The sequence below is a fragment of the Leucoraja erinacea genome, chromosome 1 (assembly GCF_028641065.1).
Source record: "Leucoraja erinacea ecotype New England chromosome 1, Leri_hhj_1, whole genome shotgun sequence".
In the NCBI taxonomy this organism is placed as follows: domain Eukaryota; kingdom Metazoa; phylum Chordata; class Chondrichthyes; order Rajiformes; family Rajidae; genus Leucoraja; species Leucoraja erinaceus.
The window spans coordinates 152,259-179,975 of NC_073377.1; the positions used below are offsets into that span (position 1 = coordinate 152,259).

General features: G+C 45.8%; 1 protein-coding gene across 1 annotated transcript; it reads right to left on the bottom strand.

The window, feature by feature from the left end:
• Positions 1–19,342: 19,342 nt before the first annotated feature.
• Positions 19,343–26,303, bottom strand: LOC129701246 (5-hydroxytryptamine receptor 7-like). Its single transcript, XM_055642419.1, has one exon. It carries the CDS (start codon positions 26,107–26,109, stop codon positions 25,255–25,257), a length of 855 nt encoding a protein of 284 aa, XP_055498394.1. The 5' UTR covers positions 26,110–26,303; the 3' UTR covers positions 19,343–25,254.
• Positions 26,304–27,717: the final 1,414 nt, after the last annotated feature.

Below are 27,717 nucleotides of genomic sequence, written 5' to 3' on the forward strand. Positions count from 1 at the left end.
GCATCTGCCAAACATTTGCCCACTCACCCAGCCTATCCAAGTCACCTTGCAGTCTCCTAGCATCCTCCTTACAGCTAACACTGCCCCCCAGCTTAGTGTCATTCGCAAACTTGAAGATATTGCCTTCAATTCCCTCATCCAGATCATTAATATATATTGTAAATAGCTGGGGTCCCAGCACTGAGCCTTGCGGTACCCCACTAGTCACTGCCTGCCATTGTGAAAAGGACCCGTTTACTCCTACTCTTTGCTTCCTGTTTGCCAGCCAGTTCTCTATCCACATCAATACTGAACCCCCATGCCGTGTGCTTTAAGTTTGTATACGAATCTCTTATGTGGGACTTTGTCGAAAGCCTTCTGGAAGTCCAGATACACCACATCCACTGATTCTCCCCTATCCACGCTACTAGTTACATTCTCGAAAAATTCTATAAGATTCGTCAGACATGATTTACCTTTCGTAAATCCATGCTGACTTTGTCCAATGATTTCACCACTTTCCAAATGTGCTGCTATCCCATCTTTAATAACTGACTCTAGCAGTTTCCCCACTACCGATGTTAGACTAACTGGTCTGTAATTCCCCGTTTTCTCTCTCCCTCCCTTCTTAAAAAGTGGGGTTACGTTTGCTACCCTCCAATCCTCCGGAACTACTCCAGAATCTAAAGAGTTTTGAAAGATTATTACTAACGCATCCACTATTTCTGGAGCTACTTCCTTAAGTACTCTGGGATGCAGCCTATCTGGCCCTGGGGATTTATCGGCCTTTAATCCATTCAATTTACCCAACACCACTTCCCGGCTAACCTGGATTTCACTCAATTCCTCCAACCCCTTTGACCCACGGTCCCCTGCTATTTCCGGCAGATTATTTATGTCTTCCTTAGTGAAGACGGAACTAAAGTAGTTATTCAATTGGTCCACCATATCCTTGTTCCCCATGATCAACTCACCTGTTTCTGACTGCAAGGGACCTACATTTGTTTTAACTAATCTCTTTCTTTTCACATATCTATAAAAACGTTTGCAGTCAGTTTTTATGTTCCAAGCCAGTTCTCTTTCATAATCTATTTTTCCTTTCCTAATTAAGCCCTTTGGATGTGAAAGTCAGATAACACAGCCTTGCCAACATTCTCTGGTTTTTTGTCTTTTTGTTTGTTATTTTTAGTGTGTTTTAAAAGTTTGTGTAAATGTTCTCTGGTTTGTTTTATGTGGGGGAGGGGGAGGGGGGGAGGGGGGAGGGGGAGGGGGAGGGGGACCTTTTTTTTTTTTTTTTTTTTCAATCTCTTATGGGCCTATCCCACTTATGTGACTTTTTAGGCGACTGCAGGAGACTACGCCACATGGTTGCGACATGTTTGTGGGTGGTTGCCGGGGAGTTACCTTCATGGTTGACAGGAGTTCCCGCATTCTGGGAACTAGTCACGGCCCCATTATGGTCACCGCGAGTTTTACAACATTTTTTTTAAATTAGCGGTGAGTAGAATGAAGCCGCCATGGAGGGTAGCGAGAATTCTCGTGCCATAGGTGGGTTGCCAGGAGGTCCTGGTGGGTTGCCAGGAAGTCGAAGGTTTCGTAGGTTGTAGCCGGTGCTGACTGGTGAATTTCATTGCCTCATTGGGGAAAAAAAACGTAAGCAGTAGTTTTCAGAACCAAGGATAACCGACCGGTAATGTTAATGTCCGCCGAGCTTCACAGCCGTGTATCTCTGGCTTCTTAAAAGTTGTCTCCACTCCTTCTCCCTCCTTCTCCTTCCTTCTCCCCACTTCAACCCCCCTCCCCCCCCCCCATTTTAAAGGACTTACCGTACACTGTGCTTTAACCGTCTTAATTACCGTGCCAACCTTCTTGTTCATCGCGGTGTGTGTCTGTATCACCTTGACTTTGCACCGTGTGAATTTCAGAAAGCACCCCCCCCCCCCCCCCCGCTTGCCCTGTCCCCCGCCTGCAATGTGTTTGTGTGTGTACAGTCGTCGTTCCATTTGCCGGTTTTTCAGGTGACTGCTGGCAGTCGTTTGCCTTTAATGACAATGCAATGAGTTGTTTGGCATTGTGGTGACCTGCACTCTGCTTGAAATTCTATAAAATTGAATGTGGTGGCCTGCACTCTGCTTGAAATGCTATGAAATTGGATGTGGTGGCCTGCACTCTGCTTGAAATGCTATGAAATAGTAAGATTAAACGAGAACTTACCAGTTTGAAGTTTGATCTTGATTTTATGAGGAGTTACGATGAGCGATTACGTGAAGAAGGGCCGTCCGTCTGCGTGCGCATCAATCTTCAAAGCAGCGGTGTAAAATCACAGATAAAAAGAAGACCTGAGAATAGTAAGATTATGAAGAAACTAGAACTTCATATGACCTTGATAATATGAGGGTGGGAGAGGTGGGCACGTAAGTTCTCGTTTAATCTTACTATTTTACTTCGGAGTCACGTGAGTAACTTCGTGAAGATTTCAAAGCTCTGTGATTTTACGCCGGTTACGAATCCAGGCGTCACACACTGAATGGATTGACCATGGATGCGTGTAATCATTAAAGCATTCAGACATTACGTAGTTAAGTAAAGACACTGATGCTTTAAATGAAAGAAAAGTTAAAAAAAAATAGTTACCCCTCCCAACCTTGGGGGGAAACTAAGGGACAGAAATTAAAATGGTACGTGCAAACACCCCCAGTCCGGTTATGGGTTTGTTATAAAACCGGTGGACCGTTATTTAATTCGTCCATCCTGCAGCCACTAGTATGTCGTCAAGGGGCACATCCATAGCTCTTGCTGCCGACGTAGATGCAGCCCTGGTGGAGTGAGATTTAACCATATAAATGTTTACTCCTGCTACCGCCATTACCTCGTCTGACCATCTGGAGATGGTTTGAGTTGACACCTTTTGGTGTGGTTTTTTTTTTATATGGTTGATGAGGACTGATTGTTCTGAGCCTCTGAGGTTCTCCGTACCTCTCAGATAGTGGTTTGTGAGACAAATTGGCGGAAAGCATACATAAACATTCCTCCACAATTGAGGGCGAAAGCATCAACTGCCTTGCTCCTGGATCCAGCTCGCAGGACACATATCTAGGTAACTAATGGTTTAGTCTAGATGCAAACGGATCAACATCTGATATGCCAAATCGTGTAGTTATTTTGTTAAATACTGTCTGATTCAACATCCATTCTGTGTTGTTATTAAACATTCGTGATCCAGCATCTGTCACCGTGTTATATCTACCTCGTAGATTTCCCAAATATTCCTCTCGATACACCAGTGCCAAATGAGGTTCGACAATCTGTGGTAAGATACAGATTTTACATCACACTTGTTAATGGATATATGCCACCGCAGTGGTGTTATCAATCTGGATTTGAACAAGCACCGGTTACATATTGCTACAGAGAACCTTGAGTCCATATTGTGCCCCCAACAATTCTGGGTAATTGATTCAATGTGTTGGGGACTTACAGACTCCTGCTCATTCCATCTGCCCCCACAGCTTTAGACTGTGTTGGTGGCTCCCCATCCTTAGCCGCTTGCATAAGTCTGAAGAACCCTCGATGGCTTTCCAGCAAAATTTCCCTTGAGCTGTCTCCCATTTGTTATCCACCATAGTTATTCAACAATGGCCTCTGCTGGCAATCCATAGTTTGTCAATTCGGTCTGCATGTAATCTGAGTGTTCGTTCCTTTGCTTGCTGTAAATTCTGGTAATGCAAAGGCCCGTGACGTACTGCTGGGAATGCAGCTACTATTTGCCAATTACACTCGCTGTTTGCCTGATAGATGGCTAGTATTTGACTATCAGGTCATAGCAGGCTTAATTAATATTGTCGTTTGCCTCTAGGCAAAGTCACCAACATATTTACTGTTTTTGATAGTAAATTCTAGGTAATCAATTACCCTTGTAGGTGTCAATTTTGATTTAACTGGATGGATGAGGTAACCAATTCTTTGGTTTGCTTTGACTGATGCTTCTGCCAATTCTTGGTGACTCCAAATATGAAAATGTCCTCCAAATATGCCATTACTATGTGATTTGGAGACCTTTGTAGTCCCAGAATTGGTTTCCGTAGTTTAGTCAATAGTCTAGGAGCTGATGTCAACCCATTTGGCAGAGGCATGCCATCCAGTTAAACTTCAAATATCTCCTGTTCTTAGTGAATAGACACCGAATAGTATGCATCTATGAAGTCGATGCATGCCATGTGACCATTTTATAGGAAGCTCCTATAAAACAGTAGTTACAAAAAATTGCTGTTTCTGAAAGTCTGTACTGCACAAATACGATAAACCTGGATGAAGTGACATCCTCCATCTGTTACCTGTCCTGGAAGGCAATCCTGCCCAAAATATTGGGCCTGCCTTGAAGACAATTCCGGTCCGAGTTCCAAGTCTGCTTGGAACCTATGTATGTTGTGCAGTAAAAAATAATCACATGTTGTTATCTGTTTTTTAAAACCAGATCTGAAATTCATGTTGTTGTCATTTTGAACAAAAACACAAAAGTAAAATTACCAACATGTAACTGGTCCACAATCCCTTGTTTCAGTAAACCCAGACCCACCGACCTCCATGGCTACCGGTGGTCTTGTGGTAAGCCCAAAGGCCCCTGATGCGGGTTCCTTTTCTCTCCTTGATTGGGAGTAGGACTGGTAGGGAGTGTGGATTCCATGTTTCTTCTGACCTCTGTTTGGGTCTTGGTCTGAAAACCTCATCATACTGAGCCTGCCTTGTAGGACAATTACAATACAATACAATACAATACAATAAACCGTATTGTATTGTATTGTATTGTATTGATTGGTCCGACAGCTTTTGCTTCCTTCTTCTGGTCTTACCTGAAGAGAGGATTCTGCGGCTGGTTTCTCCAAAGTCACCCTGATAGTGCTGTTCCCTTGCCGGCATTTGTGCGGATATTCTGCCAACTGCTGTCTCTTGAGGCCATATGCATGTGCTTCAGTATGTTCATACTTTAATTCGAGATGTTACCTACTGATCTCGTAACCAAATTTCGTTTGATCGTCATGTGAGCTTCCAATGACAAATAAATGGTATTGTATTGTATTGTAATTCGAGATCAGTTACCTACTGATCACTCACACTCCCCTCCACTGAGAGTGAGATTTGGAGACAGACCTGAAAACAGGTGCTGCCGCAGGCCCCTGAGGATACCTGCGCTGACATGGCCCCTCCAGCGGGCCTAAATGAGATTCTTGCTTTGGGTCAGACTGAAACTGACCGTGAATGCTCCTCTCCTCAGAGCAGGAGACATTTGCTAGATCTCTATTCAGGGAAGCACAGAGTGGAACCTGGATGATTGCAGAAGTATTTATTTTCTTTTGTGCTTATTATTTATTTTATGTAAAACACTTTGGTGTCAATGCAAGTTAACTTAAACAGTGCTATATAAGTAAAAGTAACTTACTTACTTCCTTTCTTCTGCTTGTCCCTGGGAAGGTCCCCCCCCCCCCTGCTTTTGTATTGATTCAGAGTGGTTTCTTCCATATGTACTTCCCCCTCCAATGGGGAAGACATTGGGCTGCCCCATTGTGCGAGGTTCCCGGCACCAGCATTGCTGTAGGCCCCGGGCTGACAGCTCTCTCCTTTAGAACAGGTCATTGTTCATTTAGGTAATTTAGAGCAGGACTCATCTGAGTCAACGGGTTGTTTGATTTGCGGGTGGATTTTCCCGTACCGCTGGACCACCAACAGAGCTCCCTCCTGCAACAAGTCTCCTGCCGGTTCAGCTGCCGGCGCTAAATGTCGGGAAACACCGTCGCCCGCTACTGGGAATGCTGCAGTCTTCGGCAGCCGACTTCCCCGCGGACCGTCTCCTCGACATCTGGGCCCTGAAACTACAAAAAGTTTCAAGCCCGAAAGAACGCAGGTAAGTAATTCAACTTCCCTTAACTGCCCATGCTGCCGGGCTGGGAGGACACAGTGCCTGCTAGTCCGTCGCGTGTTTCGTTCACGTAGTCACTCACCTGACTCCGAAGTAAAACTGGATGTTGTGGCCTGCACGCTGCTTGAAATGCTATGAAATTGAATGTGATGGCCTGCACTCTGCTTGACATGCTATGAAATTGAATGTGGTGGCCTGCACTCTGCTTGAAATGCTATGAAGTTAAATTTGGCGGCCTGCACTCTGCTTGAAAGTAAAATTTCATGGAATAGCCTTGAGTGAACTGCTAGCCCACCAGCACTGAGTGACTGATCTGCCAGGCCACCAGCCCTGAGTAAGTGAGCTGCCAGCCCACCAGCCCTGAGTGACTGAGCTGCCAGCCCACCAGCCCTGAGTGACTGAGCTGCCAGCCCACCAGCCCTGAGTGACTGAGTTGCCAGCCCCCCAGGCCTGAGTGACTGAGCTGCCAGCCCATGAATTCATTTGGCCCACAATGTCCATACTAGCCCTCTGAAAACCGATCCCTTTGGCCTATAATACCCATACTAGCGCTCCAGAAACCCCCCATTCGCCACCAATATTGGAATTGGTGGAAATGTGGAATATTGCGTTGGGGGACCAGCACTCCTGTGTGAACATGGGACCCAGCGGGTCCCACTTAGTCTAATACATAACTAAAACTCTGATCTTGTTATCTTCTGGTTTGGCGGTCTTTCTATTTGCGCAAAAACGGAGTCTGTCACTCTCCGGGACGGTCCGCCCCTTCCTACACCATTGCGTCTTTACTGGAGTTGAAGATGGCTGGCGGAGGTTTCCAACCGGACTTTCGGAGGGATCCAAAGCAGCCCAGCCCCGCCTGAAGCAGCACCGCCACAAGCAACAGCCCAGCCACAAGCAGCAGCCCAACCCCACCCCAAACACCAGCCCAGCCCAGCCCCACCCTAAGCAGCAGCGCAGAGTGGGAGACCCGACCCAGCCCAGCACGGAGTCGCTGATGTCGACAAACGCAAAGCGGAGACTTTGATCCCGGTGGAGGAGAACGACCGGTGACCAGCGCCCGCTGTGAGTCCCCATCGCATTGCCAGTTCCAGCCACTACCCCTCTGGTCACTCTTGCTGGCTTCTCCCCCTCCCCCGTGATGCCCCCGCTCTCCCCATGACTCTCCCCCCGTGTTTATCCAAGCTCACTGCCCCCCCACCCACACACCCCTCACCCTCAACACCCCCCTGCCACACACACTCTCCCCCACACACCCCCCCACACACCCCTCACCCTCAAGCCCCCCACATCCCCCTGCCCAACACACCCCCACAGCCTACCCCACACTCACTCCCCATCACACCCCCTGGACACCTGGACATCTACCCCCCACACCACCCCCCCCACCCCCACCCCCCACACACCTCTGCCCCCACAAACCCACCTCTCCCACAACCCCCCCCTCCCCTCCCCCACATCCCCCCCACCCCCACAACGCCCTCCCCCCACTCCCTCACCTCCCCATCCACACACACCCCTCCTCCACTACCACCCCACATCCCCCCTGTCACACACCCCACTTCCCTCCCCCATCCTCTCCTCCCCTCCCACACATGAAGAAGAGGAGGAGGGAGTGCTCGGGGATGAGGGGAAATGAGCCACGCCTCCGCCGTTAGGGGCTCTGGGTGAGTGGTGGAATATTGCATTGGGGGAACGGGTGAGTGGTGGAATATTGCGTTGGGGAATCAGTTGCATTGAGGGACCAGGCCTCCCGTGTTACTGGGACACAACTGGTCCCACTTAGTCTAGTTACATGATTACAATTGAGCCATTTACAGTGTATAGATAGATGATAAGGTAATAACCTTTAATGCAAGGTAAAGCCAGCGAAGTCCGAGCAGGTCATGACTGAATCATCGCCCATTCGTTCTCTCCAGAGATGCTGCTTGTCCTGCGGAGTTACTCCAGCATTTTGTGTCTACCAAAGTCCGATCCAGGATATTCCGAGGGTCACCAACGGTTCAACACAGCTCTCTGGTTGCGGTAAGATGATTCTGACTGTGGTTCTATCTTAACATGTTCGATCCTAACTAAGGGTGCTGTGTGTATGAGTTTGCACGTTCTCCCTGCGACCATGTGGGTTTTTTCAGGGTGCTGTGGTTTGCTCCCACATCCCAAAGACATGCGAGTGTGTAGATTGGCTTCTGTACATAGCCCCTGTTGTGCAGGATGCGAAAGTGGGATAAGGTAGTAGTTTGAACGGGTAATCGTAGTTCAGCGCAGATTCAGTGGGGCTCAGTGCTGCATCTCCATAACTAAGTGAAATTAGTCAGCATTTCCTCAATAGGGGGGATTTGGGGATCTTATTCTGAGCCTTTTGGCCCCATGACTGCGTGAAATGGAAAATAAGGTGCAGCGAATTGCAGTCATTATAATAGAGCTCGGAGCTGCTTTAAACATCGTGTTGCTTGTTTAACTGAGAATAATGCTTTTATGCTATTGACAGTTATTTCCATAATAAAACTAATCTGTGTAATTATGTTGATAAGAATGCTAATTTGAATTACCATCCAGTGCACCAGATCCTTTTCGTGTTTAATAAAGACACATTTTGATGTGGTTGGAGGCAGAATGCAAATTATAATCTCAGTGGCAGGCAGAGATTCTGGAAACAGATGTGATGGAAGGAACTGCAGAAGCTGATGCTGTAGAGTCTGAAGAAGGCTTGCGACCCGAAACATCACCTATTCCTTTTCTCCAGGGATGCAGTCTGACCTGCTGAGTTACTCCAGCATTTTGTGTCTATATACTGCCCCGGTCTATGAGGATTCACGCCGCCTTCCACGTATCCCGGGTTAAGCCTGTGTCTTCCAGCTCCCTGTCTCCCGCTCCTCTGCTCCCTCTGCCACCCCGCATCATTGACTGGGGTCCGGTGTACACGGTGAAGCATAGAAACATAGAAATTAGGTGCAGGAGTAGAGGCCATTCGGCCCTTCGAGCCTGCACCGCCATTCAATATGATCATGGCTGATCATCCAACTCAGTATCCCGTACCTGCCTTCTCTCCATACCCTCTGATCCCCTTAGCCACAAGGGCCACATCTAACTCCCTCTTAAATATAACCAATGAACTGGCCTCAACTACCCTCTGTGGCAGAGAGTTCCAGAGATTCACCACTCTCTGTGTGAAAAAAAGTTCTCCTCATCTCGGTTTTAAAGGATTTCCCCCTTATCCTTAAGCTGTGGCCCCTTGTTCTGGACTTCCCCAACATCGGGAACAATCTTCCTGCATCTAGCCTGTCCAACCCCTTAAGAATTTTGTATGTTTCTATAAGATCCCCTCTCAATCTCCTAAATTCTAGAGAGTATAAACCAAGTCTATCCAGTCTTTCTTAATCAGACAGTCCTGACATCCCAGGAATCAGTCCAGGAAGCAATGCCATCCCAGGAAGCAATGGTGACGTCCCGGTGGCATGGCAGAGGGATCCCGTACCTGGTTGATTGGGAGGGCTACAGCTCCAGAGGAGAGGAGCTGGATTCCTGCCCGTGACACCCTGGACCCCTCCCTGATCCGTGACTTTCATCAGCAGTATCCGTGACCAGCCAAAGAGGATGCCAGGAGGCGTCAGTGGGTGGGGAGCTCCTGTTACAATGGCCACGTCCTCAGGCACTTGAAACTCTTTCCACACTCCTCCCCTGAGCTATTTGGAGTTACACCTGCATTTAATCTGCTCCCCTAATCTATCACCAGGTGTAAATATCTGAGATCATCAACAATTGGGTGCCGACTAATCAGTTCTGCATTCTGTTGGTTCGATAGCAGTTCTGTCGGTTCCTGGTCTATATCTGTCGGTTCCATTTGTGTCTGGATTTTGGGATTTTTTCAGGACTTCTCAGTGAGCCTGCATTCACTGAGATAGGTTGAATAAGTTAGGTCTTTATTCTCTGGAGCGCAGAAGGTTAAGGGGGGACTTAATAGAGGTCTTTAAAATGATGAGAGGGATAGACAGAGTTGATGTGGACAAGCTTTTCCCTTTGAGAATAGGGACGATTCAAACAAGAGGACATGACTTCAGAATTAAGGGACAGAAGTTTAGGGGTAATATGAGGGGGAACTTCTTTACTCAGAGAGTGGTAGCTGTGTGGAATGAGCTTCCAGTGGAAGTGGTGGAGGCAGGTTCATTGGTTTCATTTAAAAATAAATTGGATAGGCATATGGATGAGAAGGGAATGGAGGGTTATGGTATGAGTGCAGGCAGGTGGGACTAAGGGGAAAAAAATTTGTTCGGCACGGACTTGTAGGGAGCCGAGATGGCCTGTTTCCGTGCTGTAATTGTTATATGGTTATATGTTTATATTCGAGTCCTTTCCATTTCGGGGCCTTCTGAACTCTTTGACCCTATGACTCTATCTCCTCGCACTCTGATTATAACAGAGGTATCATTTAAAGGACACTTGGGACAGATACATGATAGAAAAGGCTTAGAAGGATATGGCCTAAATACGGACAAATGGGACTAGCTTAGATGGGGCATGTGGGTAGGCATTGATCAGTTGGGCCGAAGAGCCAGTTTTTCTGCTGTATGCACTGGTGGTGTTTCCTGCACACATGCAGAACTCAACAGCTTTGTCACCTCTGCTGCCAGTATCCACCCTGCCCTCATCTTCACATCATCAATTTCCACCTCTTCCCTCCATTTTCCAGATCACTTTGTCTCCAACTCAGGATTCAGGTAGCATCTCCGGAAAACATGGATAGGCCATAAGTGGTAGGAGAAGAATTAGGCCATTCGGTCCATCAAATCTACTCCACCATTCATTCGTGGCTGATCTATCTATCCGTCCTAAACCCATTCTCCTCATAGCCTCTGACACCCATACTAATCAAGAATCTATCTGTCTCTGCCTTAAAAATATCTACTGATTTGGCCTCCACAGTCTTCTGTGGCAAATAATTCCACAGATGACATGGATAGAAAATTGGTTGGCAGACAGTGAAACAAAGAGACCCTTTCAACGGGACCCTTTCAGAATGGCAGGCAGTGACTAGTGGGGACCGCAGCTATTTACAATATACATCAATGATTTAGATGAAGGGATTCAAAGTAACATGAGCAAATTTGCAGATGACACAAAGCTGGGTGGCAGTGTGAACTGTGAGGAGGATGCTATGAGAATGCAGGGTGACCTGGACAGGTTGGGGGAGTGGGCAGATGCATGGCAGATGCAGTTTAATGTGGATAAATGTGAGGTTATCCACTTTGGTAGCAAAAACAGGGTGGAAGATTATTATCTAAATGGTGTCAAGTTGGGAAAAGGGGAAGTACAACAGGATCCGGGGGTCCTTGTACATCAGTCTATGAAAGTAAGCATGCAGGTACAGGAGGCAGTGAAGAATGCGAAAGGCATGTTGGCCTTATAACAAGAGGAGTTGAATATGGGAACAAAGAGGTCCTTCTGCCGATGTACAGAGCCCTAGTGAGACCACGCCTGGAGTATTGTCTGCAGTTTTGGTCCCCGAATTTGAGGAAGGACATTCTTGCTATTGAGGGAGTGCAGCGTAGTTTTACAAGGTTAATTCCCGGGATGGCGGGACTGTCATATGCTGAGAGAATGGAGCGGCTGGGCTTGTATGCTCTGGAATTTAGTAGGATGAGAGGGTATCTTATTGAAACATATAAGATTATTGAGGGTTTGGATGCGCTAGAGGCAAGAAACATGTTCCCGATGTTGGGGGAGTCCAGAACCAGGGGCCACAGTTTAAGAATAAGGAGAAAGCCATTTAAAACGGAGATGAGGAAACATTTTTTCACACAGAGAGTTGCGACTGTACGGAATTCTCTGACACAGAGGGTGGTGGAGGCCGGTTCTCCCGCACTCCAAAGATGCACAGGTTTGTAGGTTAATCGGCTTGGTAAAATGGTAAATTGTCCCCAGTGTGTGTAGGGTCGTGTTAATGTGCAGGGAATTTGGAACATTTTTCCCGATCAGAAACGTCACCTATTATGGTTCTCCAGTGAAGCTGCCTGACCCGCTGAGTTACCCCAGCACTCTGCGTCCTTTTTGTTTGGTACATGGTCACTGACTATACTGCAAGTGGCCAAGGACAAATGTCATTCTCCCCCTTTTAACCATATAACCATATATAATCATATAACAATTACAGCACGGAAACAGGCCATCTCAGCCCTACAAGTCAGTGCCGAATAACTTTTTTTCCCTTAGTCCCACCTGCCTGCACTCATACCATAACCCTCCATTCCCTTCTCATCCATATGTCTATCCAATTTATTTTTAAATGATACCAACGAACCTGCCTCCACCACTTCCGCTGGAAGCTCATTCCACACCGCTACCACTCTCTGAGTAAAGAACTTCCCCCTCATGTTACCCCTAAACTTCTGTCCCTTAATTCTGAAGTCATGTCCTCTTGTTTGAATCTTCCCTATTCTCAAAGGGAAAAGCTTGTCCACATCAACTCTGTCTCTCCCTCTCATCATTTTAAATACCTCTATCAAGTCCCCCCTTAACCTTCTGCACTCCAGAGAATAAAGACCTAACTTATTCAACCTATCTCTGTAACTTAGTTGTTGAAACCTAGGCAACATTCCAGTAAATCTCCTCTGCACGCTCTCTATTTTGTTGACATCCTTCCTATAATTGGGCGACCAAATTGTACACCATACTCCAGATTTGGTCTCACCAATGCCTTGTACAATTTTAACATTACATCCCAGCTTCTATACTCAATGCTCTGATTTATAAAGGCTAGCATACCAAAAGCTTTCTTTACCACCCTATCTATATGAGATTCCATCTTCAAGGAACTATGCACGGTTATTCCCAGATCCCTCTGTTCAACTGTATTCTTCAATTCCCTACCATTTACCATGTATGTCCTATTTTGATTTGTCCTGCCAAGGTGTAGCATCTCACATTTATCAGCATTAAACTCCATCTGCCATCTTTCAGCCCATTTTTCCAAATGGCCTAAATCACTCTGTAGACTTTGGAAATCCTCTTCATTATCCACAACACCCCCTATCTTGGTATCATCTGCATACTTACTAATACAATTTACCACCCCTTCATCCAGATCATTGATGTACATGACAAACAACAAAGGACCCAACACAGATCCCTGAGGCACCCCACTAGTCACCTGCCTCCAACCCGACAAACAGCCATCCACCATTACCCTCTGGCTTCTCCCATTCAGCCACTGTTGAATCCATCTTGCTATTCCGGCATATATACCCAACAGTTTAACCTTCTTAACCAACCTTCCATGAGGAACCTTGTCAAAGGCCTTACTAAAGTCCATATAGACAACATCCACTGCTTTACCCTCGTCAATTTCCCTAGTAACCTCTTCAAAAAATTCAAGAAGATTAGTCAAACATGACCTTCCAGGCACAAATCCATGTTGACTGTTCCTAATCAGACCCTGTTTATCCAGATGCTTATATATCTTCTTTTCTTCAACACTTTTAGAATGAGAAAGCAGCAGAGTCATTTTTAGTTTGCTGTTCAACATTTACGTCTCAGACAATAACCAGTAAACTATCCAGACTTTGATCACATTTTTGCCTGTTCACAACTTAACGGTTGATTTACTACATTTCAACAATATGATTCAAGATTCAAGAAATGTATTGCCATGTCAACAAGTTGATAGGAATGTGTCTTGGTTCGCTCTCAGACAGATACAATACAGTACAATATAACCACCACATACACCACAATAAATAATACAGACAATACCGTACGAAGGACAATATATACAGGAAGGACAGTACCCAGCAGCGTCATATTAAGCGTAAGTGCAAGTGTAAAAGAAAGTGCAAAGTGATTAGTGCAAATTCAAATATCTGATGGCTTGGAGGTAGGTGCTGTCTCTGAAGCGAGATGTTTTACTTTTAATGCTTCTATATCTCCTTCCTGATGGGAGGAGATTAAAGAGGTAATGTGCCGGGCGAAAGTGATCTGCTATGATTTATTTGGCCTTTCTGGTGAGTCTTGTTGAGTAAAGTGATGTCACTGAGGGAATTCTGCTGCAACCGATGATCTTAGAAGCTCAGCACACTATTCTCTCCAGCCGAATCTTATCCTGCGAGGTTGTGTGACCATACCAGACAAGCATAGAGAATGTGAGTATGCTTTCTATGGTAGACCTATAGAAGTGGGTCATGCCTGGTCGACCGACCCTGAATTTTTTAAGCTGCCGCAGGAAGTAAAGTCGCTGGTGCTCTTACTGATTATGAGACTGGTGTTGAGCTCCCATGATAGGGATTGATGTATGGTGGTCCCGAGGAACTTAAAGGAGGTGACCCTCTCAACCACCTCTCCATTGATGAAGAGAGGGAGGAGGGGGGTGGCCCTCTTTCTGAAATCAACAACCAGCTCCTTAGTTTTTGAGATGTTAAGTATGAGGTTGTTGTTCTCACACCACCTTACTAGCTCCTCTACTTCACTACGGTAAACGGTTTCGATGTTATTAGCAATAATTACACTTAATCGGTTATAATGCACTTTGGGACATCCTGAGGTGAGGAAAGGGGCAAGTTAAATCTTCATTCTTCTGCAGCTGCGATTGCTTTTTCGCAAATAAATTTACATTTCCTTACAACAAGGCATCCTGGTTTCATATTTTCGGATATTACAAATATAAATCGACCGACTTGGCCCTTATTTTTTTTTCTTCTTTTCAATTTCAGTTTACGCTCCATATATTTCTCCATGTAATTCAGTCTGATTTTCTTTCAAAGTCAATGTATAACCTGTTTGACGGCAGTGATGGCCATTTCCTTCCGTTTTGCCTGGGAATTCCTGCCGCAGAAGGATTAGTCGATCCTCTTGATCATTCCCATATTCATCGTCTTCACCCGACCATATCTCCTCCAGAAACTTGCTTGTCATGGAGTTGTACAGAACGGTAACAGGCCCTTCAGCCCAACTTGCCCACACCGACCAAGACGCCCCATGTACGCTCGTACCACCTGCCCGTGTTTGGCCCATTCCCCTCCGAACCTTTTCCTATCCGTTTACCTGTCCAAACATCCTCCGATATCTTTCCACATTCTTTCCCTCTTCTCCTGTGGATGCTATTGGATGTAATGATGGTTTTCTCTCTTGTCTGTCCATTTTAATTTTTGGTTTGATCGACTTGTAAAGTAAATAGAATGTGTCGCTCTTCACGGCTGGATCGCTGACCACAATAACCGGAGTTACAATATGTATTTGTCTGCATCAACACGAGATCGGACATTTTGTGAAATCATAAATTCCCAGAGCAGAACAAGGCCATTCGGCCCATCGAGTCTACTCTGCCATTCAATCACGGAGATCGCACGTTAATAAGAGATAGCAGCAGAATTTGGCCATTCGGCCCATCAAGTCTACTCCGCCATTCAATCCTGGCTAATATATCTCTCCATCCTAATCTCATTTTCCCCATAACCTCTGACACAGTACTAATCAAGAATCTAACTGTCTCTGCCTTAAATACATCCACTGAGTAGGCCCCACAGCCTTCTGTGGCAAAGAATTCCACAGATTCATCACCCTCTGAATAAAGAAATTCCTCCTCATCTCCTTTCTAAAGGAACATCCTATAATTCTGAGACATCCAGTCCTAGACTCTCCCACTAGTGCAAACATGCACCCCACATCCACTCTATCCAAGCCTTTCATCATTCTGTCTATTTTAATGTAGTCCCCCCCCCCCCTCATTATTTGAAACTCCAGCTAGAACAGGGCCAGTGCCATCAAACGCTCATCATATGTTAACCCACTCATTCCTGGGATCATTCTTGTAAACCTCCTCTGGACCCCATCCAGAGCCAGCACATCCTTCCTCAGATATGGTGCCACAATGGCACTACACAAAGGGTGGTGTGATGGTGCAGTAGTAAAGTTGCTACCTCGCAGCGCCATAGACCTGGTTTGATCATGTCTACGGGTTCTGTCTGTATGGAGTTTTCATGTTCTCCCCGTGACCTGTGTGGGTTTTCGTCGGGATCTCCGGCTTCCTCCCGCACTCCAAAGAAGCACAAGTTTGTAGGTTAATTGACTTGGTAAAATGGTCAATTGTCCCCAGTGTGTGTAGGGTCGTGTTAATGTCCTGGGAATTTTGGAACCTTTTTCCCGATCAGAAACGTCACCTATTATGGTTCTCCAGTGAAGCTGCCTGACCCGCTGAGTTACCCCAGCACTCTGCGTCCTTTTTGTTTGGTACATGGTCACTCACTATACTGCAAGTGGCCAAGAACAAATGTCATTCTCTCCCACCTACATCCCCTTTTCCTCAACACTTTTAGAAAGAAAAAGCAGCAGAGTCGTTTCTAGTTTTCTGTTCAATATTTATGTATCAGACATATCCAGTAAACTTTCCAGACTTTGATCACATTTTTGCCTGTTCACAAATTAACGGTTGATTTACTACATTTCAACAACAATTACACTTAATCGGTTATAATGCGCTTTGGGACATCCTGAGGTGAGGAAAGGTGCAAGTTAAATGCTCGTCTTTCTTTCTTCCAATTACGCTGGAATGGATTTCGGAATCTGTGCTCCTGTGTAGCTTTGAGGTTTACTTATAATGGCAGCCAAAGCTTCAGCCTAGATTTAGCATGGGCCATCCTCTTGGGTTCTCCAAACCCTTGTGTCCAAGGGTTAAAACGAAGAGCAAGATATCCATCATCCTGATATATTCGTCCTTGCATGGGAAGGAATTACAGATACTGGTTTCAACCAATGTTGAACACAAAACGCTGGAGTAACTCAGCGGGACTGGCAGCATCTCTGGAGAGAAGGAATGGGTGACGTGAGAAAGAGCTCGACCCGAAACATCACCCGTTCCTTCTCTCCAGAGGTGCTGCCTGTCCCGTTGAGTTACTCCAGCACCGTGACAATCATCCTTGTGATGGTTAATGTCAAAACAAAAGTAGAATTTTAATTCTGCAAATTTTCAACTGTGCCCCAAGCAGTAACTTCTTCAAATACAGTCAATAAGTCCATAAGGCAAATTTCTTTCTTCTGCAGCTGTGATTGCTTTTTCGCAAATAAATCGACATTTCCTTACAACAAGGCATCCTGGTTTCATATTTTCGGATATTACAAATATAAATCGACCGACTTCGTCCTCATTTTTTTTTTTCTTCTTTTCAATTTCAGTTCATGCTCCATATATTTCTCCATGTAATTCAGTCTGATTTTCTTTCAAAGTCAATGTATAACCCGTTTGACGGCAGTGATGGCCATTTCCTTCCGTTTTGCCTGGGAATTCTTGCCGCAGAAGGATTAGTCGATCCTCTTGATCATTCCCATATTCATCGTCTTCACCCGATCATATATCCTCCAGAAACATGTTTGTCATGGAGTTGTACAGAACGGTAACATGCCCTTCAGCCCAACTTGCCCACACCGACCAAGATGCCCCATGTACGCTCATACCACCTGCCCGTGTTTCGCCCATTCCCCTCCGAACCTTTTCCTATCCGTTTCCCTGTCCAAACATCCTACGATATCTTTCCACATTCTTTCCCTCTTCTCCTGTGGATGCTACTGGATGTAATGATGGTTTTCTCTATTGTCTGTCCATTTACATTTATTGATCGATCAGTGTGTAAAGTAAATAGAATGTGTCGCTCTTCACGGCTGGATCGCTGACCACAATAACCAGAGTTACAATATGTATTTGTCTGCATCGACACGAGATCAGACATTTTGTGAAATCATAAATTCCCAGAGCAGAACAAGGCCATTCGGCCCATCGAGACTACTCTGCCATTCAATCACGCAGATCGCACGTTCATAAGAGATAGGAGCAAAATTTGGCCATTCGGCCCATCAAGTCTACTCCGCCATTCAATCCTAGCTAATCTATTTCTCCATCCTAATCCCATTTTCCCCATAACGTCTGGCACAGTACTAATCAAGAATCTAACTGTCTCTGCCTTAAATACATCCACTGAGTAGGCCCCACAGCCTTCTGTAACAAAGAATTCCACAGATTCATCACCCTCTGAATAAAGTATTTTCCTCCTCATCGCCTTTCTAAAGGAACATCCTATAATTCTGAGACATCCAGTCCTAGACTCTCCCACTAGTGCAAACATGCACCCCACATCCACTCTATCCAAGCCTTTCATCATTCTGTATATTTTAATGTAGTCCCACCCTCATACTTTGAAACTCCAGCTAGAACAGGGCCAGTGCCATCAAACGCTCGTCATATATTAACCCACTCATTCCTGGGATCATTCTTGTAAACCTCCTCTGGACCCCATCCAGAGCCAGCACATCCTTCCTCAGATATGGTGCCACAGTGGCACTACACAAAGGGTGGCGTGATGGTGCAGTAGTAGAGTTGCTACCTCGCAGCGCCATAGACCTGGTTCGATCATGTCTACGGGTTCTGTCTGTACGGAGTTTTCATGTTCTCCCCGTGACCTGTGTGGGTTTTCTCCGGGATCTCCGGCTTCCTCCCGCACTCCAAATAAGCACAGGTTTGTAGGTTAATCGACTTGGTAAAATGGTTAATTGTCCCCAGTGTGTGTAGGGTCGTGTTAATGTGCTGGGAATTTTGGAACCTTTTTCCCGATCAGAAACGTCACCTATTATGGTTCTCCAGTGAAGCTGCCTGACCCGCTGAGTTACCCCAGCACTCTGCGTCCTTTTTGTTTGGTACATGGTCACTCACTATACTGCAAGTGGCCAAGAACAAATGTCATTCTCTCCCACCTACAACCCCTTTTCCTCAACACTTTTAGAAAGAAAAAGCAGCAGTCGTTTCTAGTTTTCTGTTCAATATTTATGTATCAGACAATAACCAGTAAACTATCCAGACTTTGATCACATTTTTGCCTGTTCACAAATTAACGGTTGATTTACTACATTTCAACAATAATTACACTTAATCGGTTATAATGCGCTTTGGGACATCCTGAGGTGAGGAAAGGTGCAAGTTAAATGCTCGTCTTTCTTTCTTCCAATTACGCTGGAATGGATTTTGGAATTTGTGCTCCTGTGTAGCTTTGAGGTTTACTTATAATGGCAGCCAAAGCTTCAGCCTAGATTTAGCATGGACCATCCTCTTGGGTTCTCCAAACCCTTGTGTCCAAGGGTTAAAACGAAGAGCAATATATCCATCATCCTGATACATTCGTCCTTGCATGGGAAGAAATTACAGATGCTGGTTTCAACCAATGTTGGACACAAAACGCTGGAGTAACTCAGCGGGACTGGCAGCATCTCTGGAGAGAAGAAATGGGTGACGTGAGAAAGAGCTCGACCCGAAACATCACCCGTTCCTTCTCTCCAGAGGTGCTACCTGTCCCGTTGAGTTACTCCAGCACCGTGACAATCATCCTTGTGATGGTTAATGTCAAAACAAAAGTAGAATTTTAATTCTGCAAATTTTCAACTGTGCCCCAAGCCTAAGCAGTAACTTCTTCAAATACAGTCAATAAGTCCATAAGGCAAGTTTCTTTTTTCTGCAGCTGTGATTACTTTTTCGCATATAAATCGACATTTCCTTACAACAAGGCATCCTGGTTTCATATTTTCGGATATTACAAATATAAATCGACCGACTTGGTCCTCGGATTTTACTTTATCTTTTCAATTTCAGTTTACGTTCCATATATTTCTCCATGTAATTCAGTCTGATTTTCTGTCAAAGTCAATGTATAACCCGTTTGACGGCAGTGATGGCCATTTCCTTCCGTTTTGCCTGGGAATTCCTGCCGCAGAAGGATTAGTCGATCGTCTTGATCATTCCCATATTCATCGTCTTCACCCGACCATATCTCCTCCAGAAACTTGCTTGTCATGGAGTTGTACAGAACGGTAACAGGCCCTTCAGCCCAACTTGCCCACACCGACCAAGATGCCCCATGTACACTCGTACCACCTGCCCGTGTTTAGCCCATTCCCCTCCGAACCTTTTCCTATCCGTTTACCTGTCCAAACATCCTCCGATATCTTTCCACATTCTTTCCCTCTTCTCCTGTGGATGCTACTGGATGTAATGATGGTTTGCTCTCTTGTCTGTCCATTTTAATTTTTGGTTTGATCGATCAGTTTGTAAAGTAAATAGAATGTGTCGCTCTTCACGGCTGGATCGCTGACCAGAATTACCGGAGTTACAACATGCATTTGTCTGCATCGACACGAGATCAGACATTTTGTGAAATCATAAATTCCCAGAGCAGAACAAGGCCATTCGGCCCATCGAGTCTACTCTGCCATAACATCACGCAGATCGCACGTTCATAAGAGATAGGAGCAGAATTTGGCCATTCGGCCCATCATGTCTAATCCGTCATTCAATCCTAGCTAATCTATCTCTCCCTCCTAATCCCATTTTCCCCATAACCTCTGACACAGTACTAATCAGGAATCTAACTGTCTCTGCCTTAAATACATCCACTGACTAGGCCCCACAGCCTTCTGTGGCAAAGAATTCCACAGATTCATCACCCTCTGAATAAAGAAATTCCTCCTCATCTCCTTTCTAAAGGAACATCCTATAATTCGGAGACATCCAGACCTAGACTCTCCCACTAGTGCAAACATACACCCCACATCCACTATATCCAAGCCTTTCATCATTCTGTATATTTTAATGTAGTCCCACCCCTCATTCTTTGAAATTCCAGCTAGAACAGGGCCAGTGCCATCAAACGCTCATCATATGTTAACCCACTCATTCCTGGATCATTCTTGTAAACCTCCTCTGGACCCCATCCAGAGCCAGCACATTCTTCCTCAGATATGGTGCCACAATGGCACTACACAAAGGGTGGTGTGATGGTGCAGTAGTAGAGTTGCTACCTCGCAGCGCCATAGACCTGGTTCGATCATGTCTACGGGTTCTGTCTGTACGGAGTTTTCATGTTCTCCCCGTGACCTGTGTGGGTTTTCTCCGGGATCTCCGGCTTCCTCCCGCACTCCAAAGAAGCACAGGTTTGCAGGTTAATCGACTTGGTAAAATGGTCAATTGTCCCCAGTGTGTGTAGGGTCGTGTTAATGTGCTGGGAATTTTGGAACCTTTTTCCCGATCAGAAACGTCACCTATTATGGTTCTCCAGTGAAGCTGCCTGGCCCGCTGAGTTACCCCAGCACTCTGCGTCCTTTTTGTTTGGTACATGGTCACTCACTATACTGCAAGTGGCCAAGAACAAATGTCATTCTCTCCCACCTACATCCCCTTTTCCTCAACACTTTTAGAAAGAAAAAGCAGCAGTCGTTTCTAGTTTTCTGTTCAATATTTATGTATCAGACAATAACCAGTAAACTATCCAGACTTTGATCACATTTTTGCCTGTTCACAAATTAACGGTTGATTTACTACATTTCAACAATAATTACACTTAATCGGTTATAATGCGCTTTGGGACATCCTGAGGTGAGGAAAGGTGCAAGTTAAATGCTCGTCTTTCTTTCTTCCAATTACGCTGGAATGGATTTCGGAATCTGTGCTCCTGTGTAGCTTTGAGGTTTACTTATAATGGCAGCCAAAGCTTCAGCCTAGATTTAGCATGGACCATCCTCTTGGGTTCTCCAAACCCTTGTGTCCAAGGGTTAAAACGAAGAGCAAGATATCCATCATCCTGATACATTCGTCCTTGCATGGGAAGAAATTACAGATGCTGGTTTCAACCAATGTTGGACACAAAACGCTGGAGTAACTCAGCGGGACTGGCAGCATCTCTGGAGAGAAGAAATGGGTGACGTGAGAAAGAGCTCGACCCGAAACATCACCCGTTCCTTCTCTCCAGAGGTGCTACCTGTCCCGTTGAGTTACTCCAGCACCGTGACAATCATCCTTGTGATGGTTAATGTCAAAACAAAAGTAGAATTTTAATTCTGCAAATTTTCAACTGTGCCCCAAGCCTAAGCAGTAACTTCTTCAAATACAGTCAATAAGTCCATAAGGCAAATTTCTTTCTTCTGCAGCTGTGATTGCTTTTTCGCAAATAAATCAACATTTCCTTACAACAAGGCATCCTGGTTTCATATTTTCGGATATTACAAATATAAATCGACCGACTTGGTCCTCGGTTTTTTCTTCATCTTTTCAATTTCAGTTTACGCTCCATATATTTCTCCATATAATTCAGTCTGATTTTCTTTCAAAGTCAATGTATAACCCGTTTGACGGCAGTGATGGCCATTTCCTTCCGTTTTGCCTGGGAATTCCTGCCGCAGCAGGATTGGTCGATCCTCTTGATCATTCCCATATTCATCGTCTTCACCCGACCATATCTCCTCCAGAAACTTGCTTGTCATGGAGTTGTACAGAACGGTAACAGGCCCTTCAGCCCAACTTGCCCACACCGACCAAGATGACCCATGTACGCTCGTACCACCTGCCCGTGTTTGGCCCATTCCCCTCCGAACCTTTTCCTATCCGTATACCTGTCCAAACATCCTCCGATATCTTTCCACATTCTTTTCCTCTTCTCCTGTGGATGCTACTGGATGTAATGATGGTTTTCTCTATTGTCTGTCCATTTACATTTATTGATCGATCAGTTTGTAAAGTAAATACAATGTGTCGCTCTTCACGGCTGGATCGCTGACCACAATAACCAGAGTTACAATATGTATTTGTCTGCATCAACACGAGATCAGGCATTTTGTGAAATCATAAATTCCCAGAGCAGAACAAGGCCATTCGGCCCATCAAGTCTACTCTGCCATTCAATCACGGAGATCGCACGTTAATAAGAGATAGGAGCAGAATTTGGCCATTCAGCCCATCAAGTCTACTCCGCCATTCAATCCTAGCTAATATATCTCTCCATCCTAATCCCATTTTCCCCATAACCTCTGACACAGTACTAATCAAGAATCTAACTGTCTCTGCCTTAAATACATCCACTGAGTAGGCCCCACAGCCTTCTGTAACAAAGAATTCCACAGATTCATCACCCTCTGAATAAAGTATTTTCCTCCTCATCGCCTTTCTAAAGGAACATCCTATAATTCTGAGACATTCAGTCCTAGACTCTCCCACTAGTGCAAACATGCACCCCACATCCACTCTATCCCAGCCTTTCATCATTCTGTATATTTCAATGTAGTCCCACCCTCATACTTTGAAACTCCAGCTAGAACAGGGCCAGTGCCATCAAACGCTCATCATATGTTAACCCACTCATTCCTGGGATCATTCTTGTAAACCTCCTCTGGACCCCATCCAGAGCCAGCACATCCTTCCTCAGATATGGTGCCACAATGGCACTACACAAAGGGTGGCGTGATGGTGCAGTAGTAGAGTTGCTACCTCGCAGCGCCATAGACCTGGTTCGATCATGTCTACGGGTTCTGTCTGTATGGAGTTTTCATGTTCTCCCCATGACCGGTGTGGGTTTTCTCCGGGATCTCCGGCTTCCTCCCGCACTCCAAAGAAGCACAGGTTTGCAGGTTAATCGACTTGGTAAAATGGTCAATTGTCCCCAGTGTGTGTAGGGTCGTGTTAATGTGCTGGGAATTTTGGAACCTTTTTCCCGATCAGAAACGTCACCTATTATGGTTCTCCAGTGAAGCTGCCTGACCCGCTCAGTTACCCCAGCACTCTGCGTCCTTTTTGTTTGGTACATGGTCACTCACTATACTGCAAGTGGCCAAGAACAAATGTCATTCTCCCCCACCTACAACCCCTTTTCCTCAACACTTTTAGAAAGAAAATGCCGCAGAGTCATTTCTAGTTTTCTGTTCAATATTTATGTATCAGACAATAACCAGTAAACTATCCAGACTTTGATCACATTTTTGCCTGTTCACAAATTAACGGTTGATTTACTACATTTCAACAATAATTACACTTAATCGGTTATAATGCGCTTTGGGACATCCTGAGGTGAGGAAAGGTGCAAGTTAAATGCTCGTCTTTCTTTCTTCCAATTATGCTGGAATGGATTTCGGAATCTGTGCTCCTGTGTAGCTTTGAGGTTTACTTATAATGGCAGCCAAAGCTTCAGCCTAGATTTAGCATGGACCATCCTCTTGGGTTCTCCAAACCCTTGTGTCCAAGGGTTAAAACGAAGAGCAAGATATCCATCATCCTGATACATTCGTCCTTGCATGGGAAGGAATTACAGATGCTGGTTTCAACCAATGTTGGACACAAAACGCTGGAGTAACTCAGCGGGACTGGCAGCATCTCTGGAGAGAAGGAATGGGTGACGTGAGAAAGAGCTCGACCCGAAACATCACCCGTTACTTCTCTCCAGAGGTGCTGCCTGTCCCGTTGAGTTACTCCAGCACCGTGACAATCATCCTTGTGATGGTTAATGTCAAAACAAAAGTAGAATTTTAATACTGCAAATTTTCAACTGTGCCCCAAGCCTAAGCAGTAACTTCTTCAAATACAGTCAATAAGTCCATAAGGCAAATTTCTTTCTTCTGCAGCTGTGATTGCTTTTTCGCAAATAAATCGACATTTCCTTACAAGAAGGCATCCTGGTTTCATATTTTCGGATATTACAAATATAAATCGACCGACTCGGTCCTCGTTTTTTTTTTTCTTCTTTTCAATTTCAGTTTATGCTCCATATATTTCTCCATGTAATTCAGTCTGATTTTCTGTCAAAGTCATTGTGTAGCCCATTTGACGGCAGTGATGGCCATTTCCTTCTGTTTTGCCTGGGAATTCCTGCCGCAGCAGGATCGGTCGATCCTCTTGATCATTCCCAAATTCATCGTCTTCACCCGATCAGATCTCCTCCAGAAACTTGCTTGCCATGGAGTTGCAACAGGCCCTTCAGCCCAACTTGCCCACACCGACCAAGATGCCCCATATAGGCTCGTACCACCTTCCCGAGTTTGGCCCATTCCCCTCTGAACCTTTTCCTATCCGTGTACCTGTCCAAGCATCCTCTGATTTCCTTCCACATTTTTCTCCTCATCTCCTGTGGATGCTACTGGATGTAATGATGGTTTGCTCTATTGTCTGTCCATTTTTATTTTTTGATCGATCAGTTTGAAAGTAAATATAATGTGTCGCTCTTCACGGCTGGATCGCTGACGAGAATAACCGGAGTTATAATATGTATTTGTCTGCATCGACACGAGATCAGACATTTTGTGAAATCATAAGTTCCCACAGCAGAATTAGGCCATTCGGCCCCTCGAGTCTACTCCGCCATGCAATCATGGCTGATCTCACAAGTTCATGTGATAGGAGCAGAATTGGGCCATTCGGCCCATCGAGCCTACTCTGCCATTCAGTCATGGCAGATCTCTCTCTCCCTCTCAACCTCATTCTCCTCTGACACCATGGTCCCCTGTAGTTGCAGTGCTGCTTCTTGTCATTACCGCTTTCGGTTGGCTTCTCGCTTCCTCGTAGGGAGGGGGAGCAGCGGCTGCGGTTACAAAATGCAGTCGTGTCTCTCGGTGGCCTTGAGCGCCTCGTGCATGCTGGCGGCTGACAGCCTCCTGTTGATGTTCCTGTACTTGCAGCGCAGCAGGTTCCAGAAAGTAGTCCTCAGGTCGCGGTTGAAGAAGGCGTAGATGAGCGGGTTGATGAGGGAGTTGGTGTAGCCCAGCCACAGCAACGTTCTCTCCAAGCGCAGGGGCATGCAGCTGCACTCGATGCCGCAGATGAAGGGGCGAGCGGCAGACAGCAGGAAGAAGGGCAGCCAGCAGAAGGTGAAGGCCCCCACGATGATCCCCAGGGTCCTCGCTGCCTTCTGCTCCCTTTTGAAGATGGAGATGTTCTTGCGGTCGTGCTTGAGGAGCTTGGACAAGATGGCGCACTCCTCCACTGCCTTGGACCGCTTGGTGGCACGGTGGGCGCGGGCATCCTCCTCCATGTTGTAGACACCATCCTGCTCGTACTGCCGGGGGATGCCCATGAACTTGTGCTTCTCCGCGCTCACCTTCGCAGCTTTGTATATCCGGTAGTACATAATCAACATGACAGTCATGGGGATATAGAAGGCCACTCCCGTGGAGTAGACGGTGTAACCAAAGTCTTGGCTAATGAGGCACACCCGGTCCGCCGTGACATTCTTGGCCCAACCAAACAATGGCGGTAGGGTTATGGACGCGGACAGGAGCCAAACAGTCATCACCATTCTGGCCATGGACCTCCCATTTTGCCTCACTGGGTATGTCAGTGGCCGTGTTATTCCCAGGTATCTGAAAGACAAATTCAAGCAGTGGAAAAATTTGGAACATGATAGACACAAAGTGCCGGAGTAACTCAGCGGGCCGGGTAGCATCTCCCGAGAATGTGGATAGGTGGCGTTTCAGGATCATGGCCCTCCTTCAGGGTTTTGTGACTTCAGACTCTGAAGAAGGGTCCCGACCTGAAATATCACCCATCCATTTCCTCCAGAGTTGATGCCTGACTCACAAAGTTACTCCAAAGTTACTCTATCTTTGGTATGAACCATTATTACAATAGAAGAGGGAGTTGGTTAATTATGCGGCATGGTGGTGCAGTGGCAGAGTTGTTGCCTTATGCCCCTGTCCCACTTAGATAAACCTGAACGGAAACCTCTGGAGACTTTGCGTCCCACCCAAGGTTTCTGTGCGGTTCCCGGAGGTTGCAAGCGGTTGCCGGAGGTTGCAGGTAGTGGAAGCAGGGAGGGAGACTGACAAAAACCTCCGGGAACCTCCGGTAACCTTGGGTGGGGCGCAAAGTCTCCAGAGGTTTCCGTTCAGGTTTCCTAAGTGGGACAGGGGCATTACAGCGCCAGAGACCAGGTTCGATCCTGACTACGGGTGCCATCCTTACGGATCTGCATGTTCTCACCGTGATCTGCGTGGGTTTTCTCCGGTTTCCTCCTAAATCCCAAAGACATGCAGGTGTATAGTGTCGAGTGCATAGGCTCCTGTATATTGTCCCTAGCCTGTAGGATGAAACTAGTGAACCAGTGATTGCTGGTCAATGCGGACCCATTGGGCCAAAGGGCCTGTTTCTACACTGTATTTCTATACCTGTTCTGCCATTCACACCTGATCTTTTAGCTCAGCGGCATTTTTCCCCACAATGTCCAAATCCCTTATTCTGTGTAATATATAAAACTCTATTGATGTCTGAAGATAGTCACAATATGCTGGAGTAACTCAGCAGGACAGGCAGCATCTCTGGATGGAAGGAATGGGTGACATTTCGGGTCGTTGCCCCTGAAAGTCTTCAATCTCTCCCCTTATGTCTATTCTCTCTTGTTTTTGAATCCTCTACCTTTGGAAACAGAATGTGCGTTTTCGAGCTCAGTCTGAAGAAGTGTCTCGACCCATTGAGTTACTCCAACATATTGTGTCTATCTTCCAAAGAGTTACTATCTTATATAGTATGTAGGCTTGGATAGAGTGGATGAGGATTAGTGGGAGAGTCTCGGATTAGGGGTCATAGCCTCAGGATTAAAGGACGTTCTATTAGGAAAGAGATGAGGAGGAATTTCTTTAGTCCTCTTTAGAGGGTGATGAATCTATGGATCTATGAATCTATGGAATCACTGAAAAATAGAAAACAGGAGCAGGTATATGCCATTCGGCACTTCAAGCCAACACCGCCATTCAATATGATCATGGCTGATCATCCTAAATCAGTATCCTGTTCCTGCTTTCTTCCCATATCCCTTGATTCCGTTAGCCCTAAGAGCTGAATCTAATTCTCTCTTGAAAACATGCAGTGAATTGGTCTCCACTGCCTTCTGTAGCAGAGAATTCCACAGATTCACAACTCTCTGGGTGAAAACGTTTTCCTCATCTCAGTCCTAAAAGGCCTACCCCTTATTCTTAAACTGTGACCCCTGGTTCCGTACTCCCCTGACATCGGGAACATTTTTCCTGCATCTAGCCTGTCCAATCTCTTAAGAATT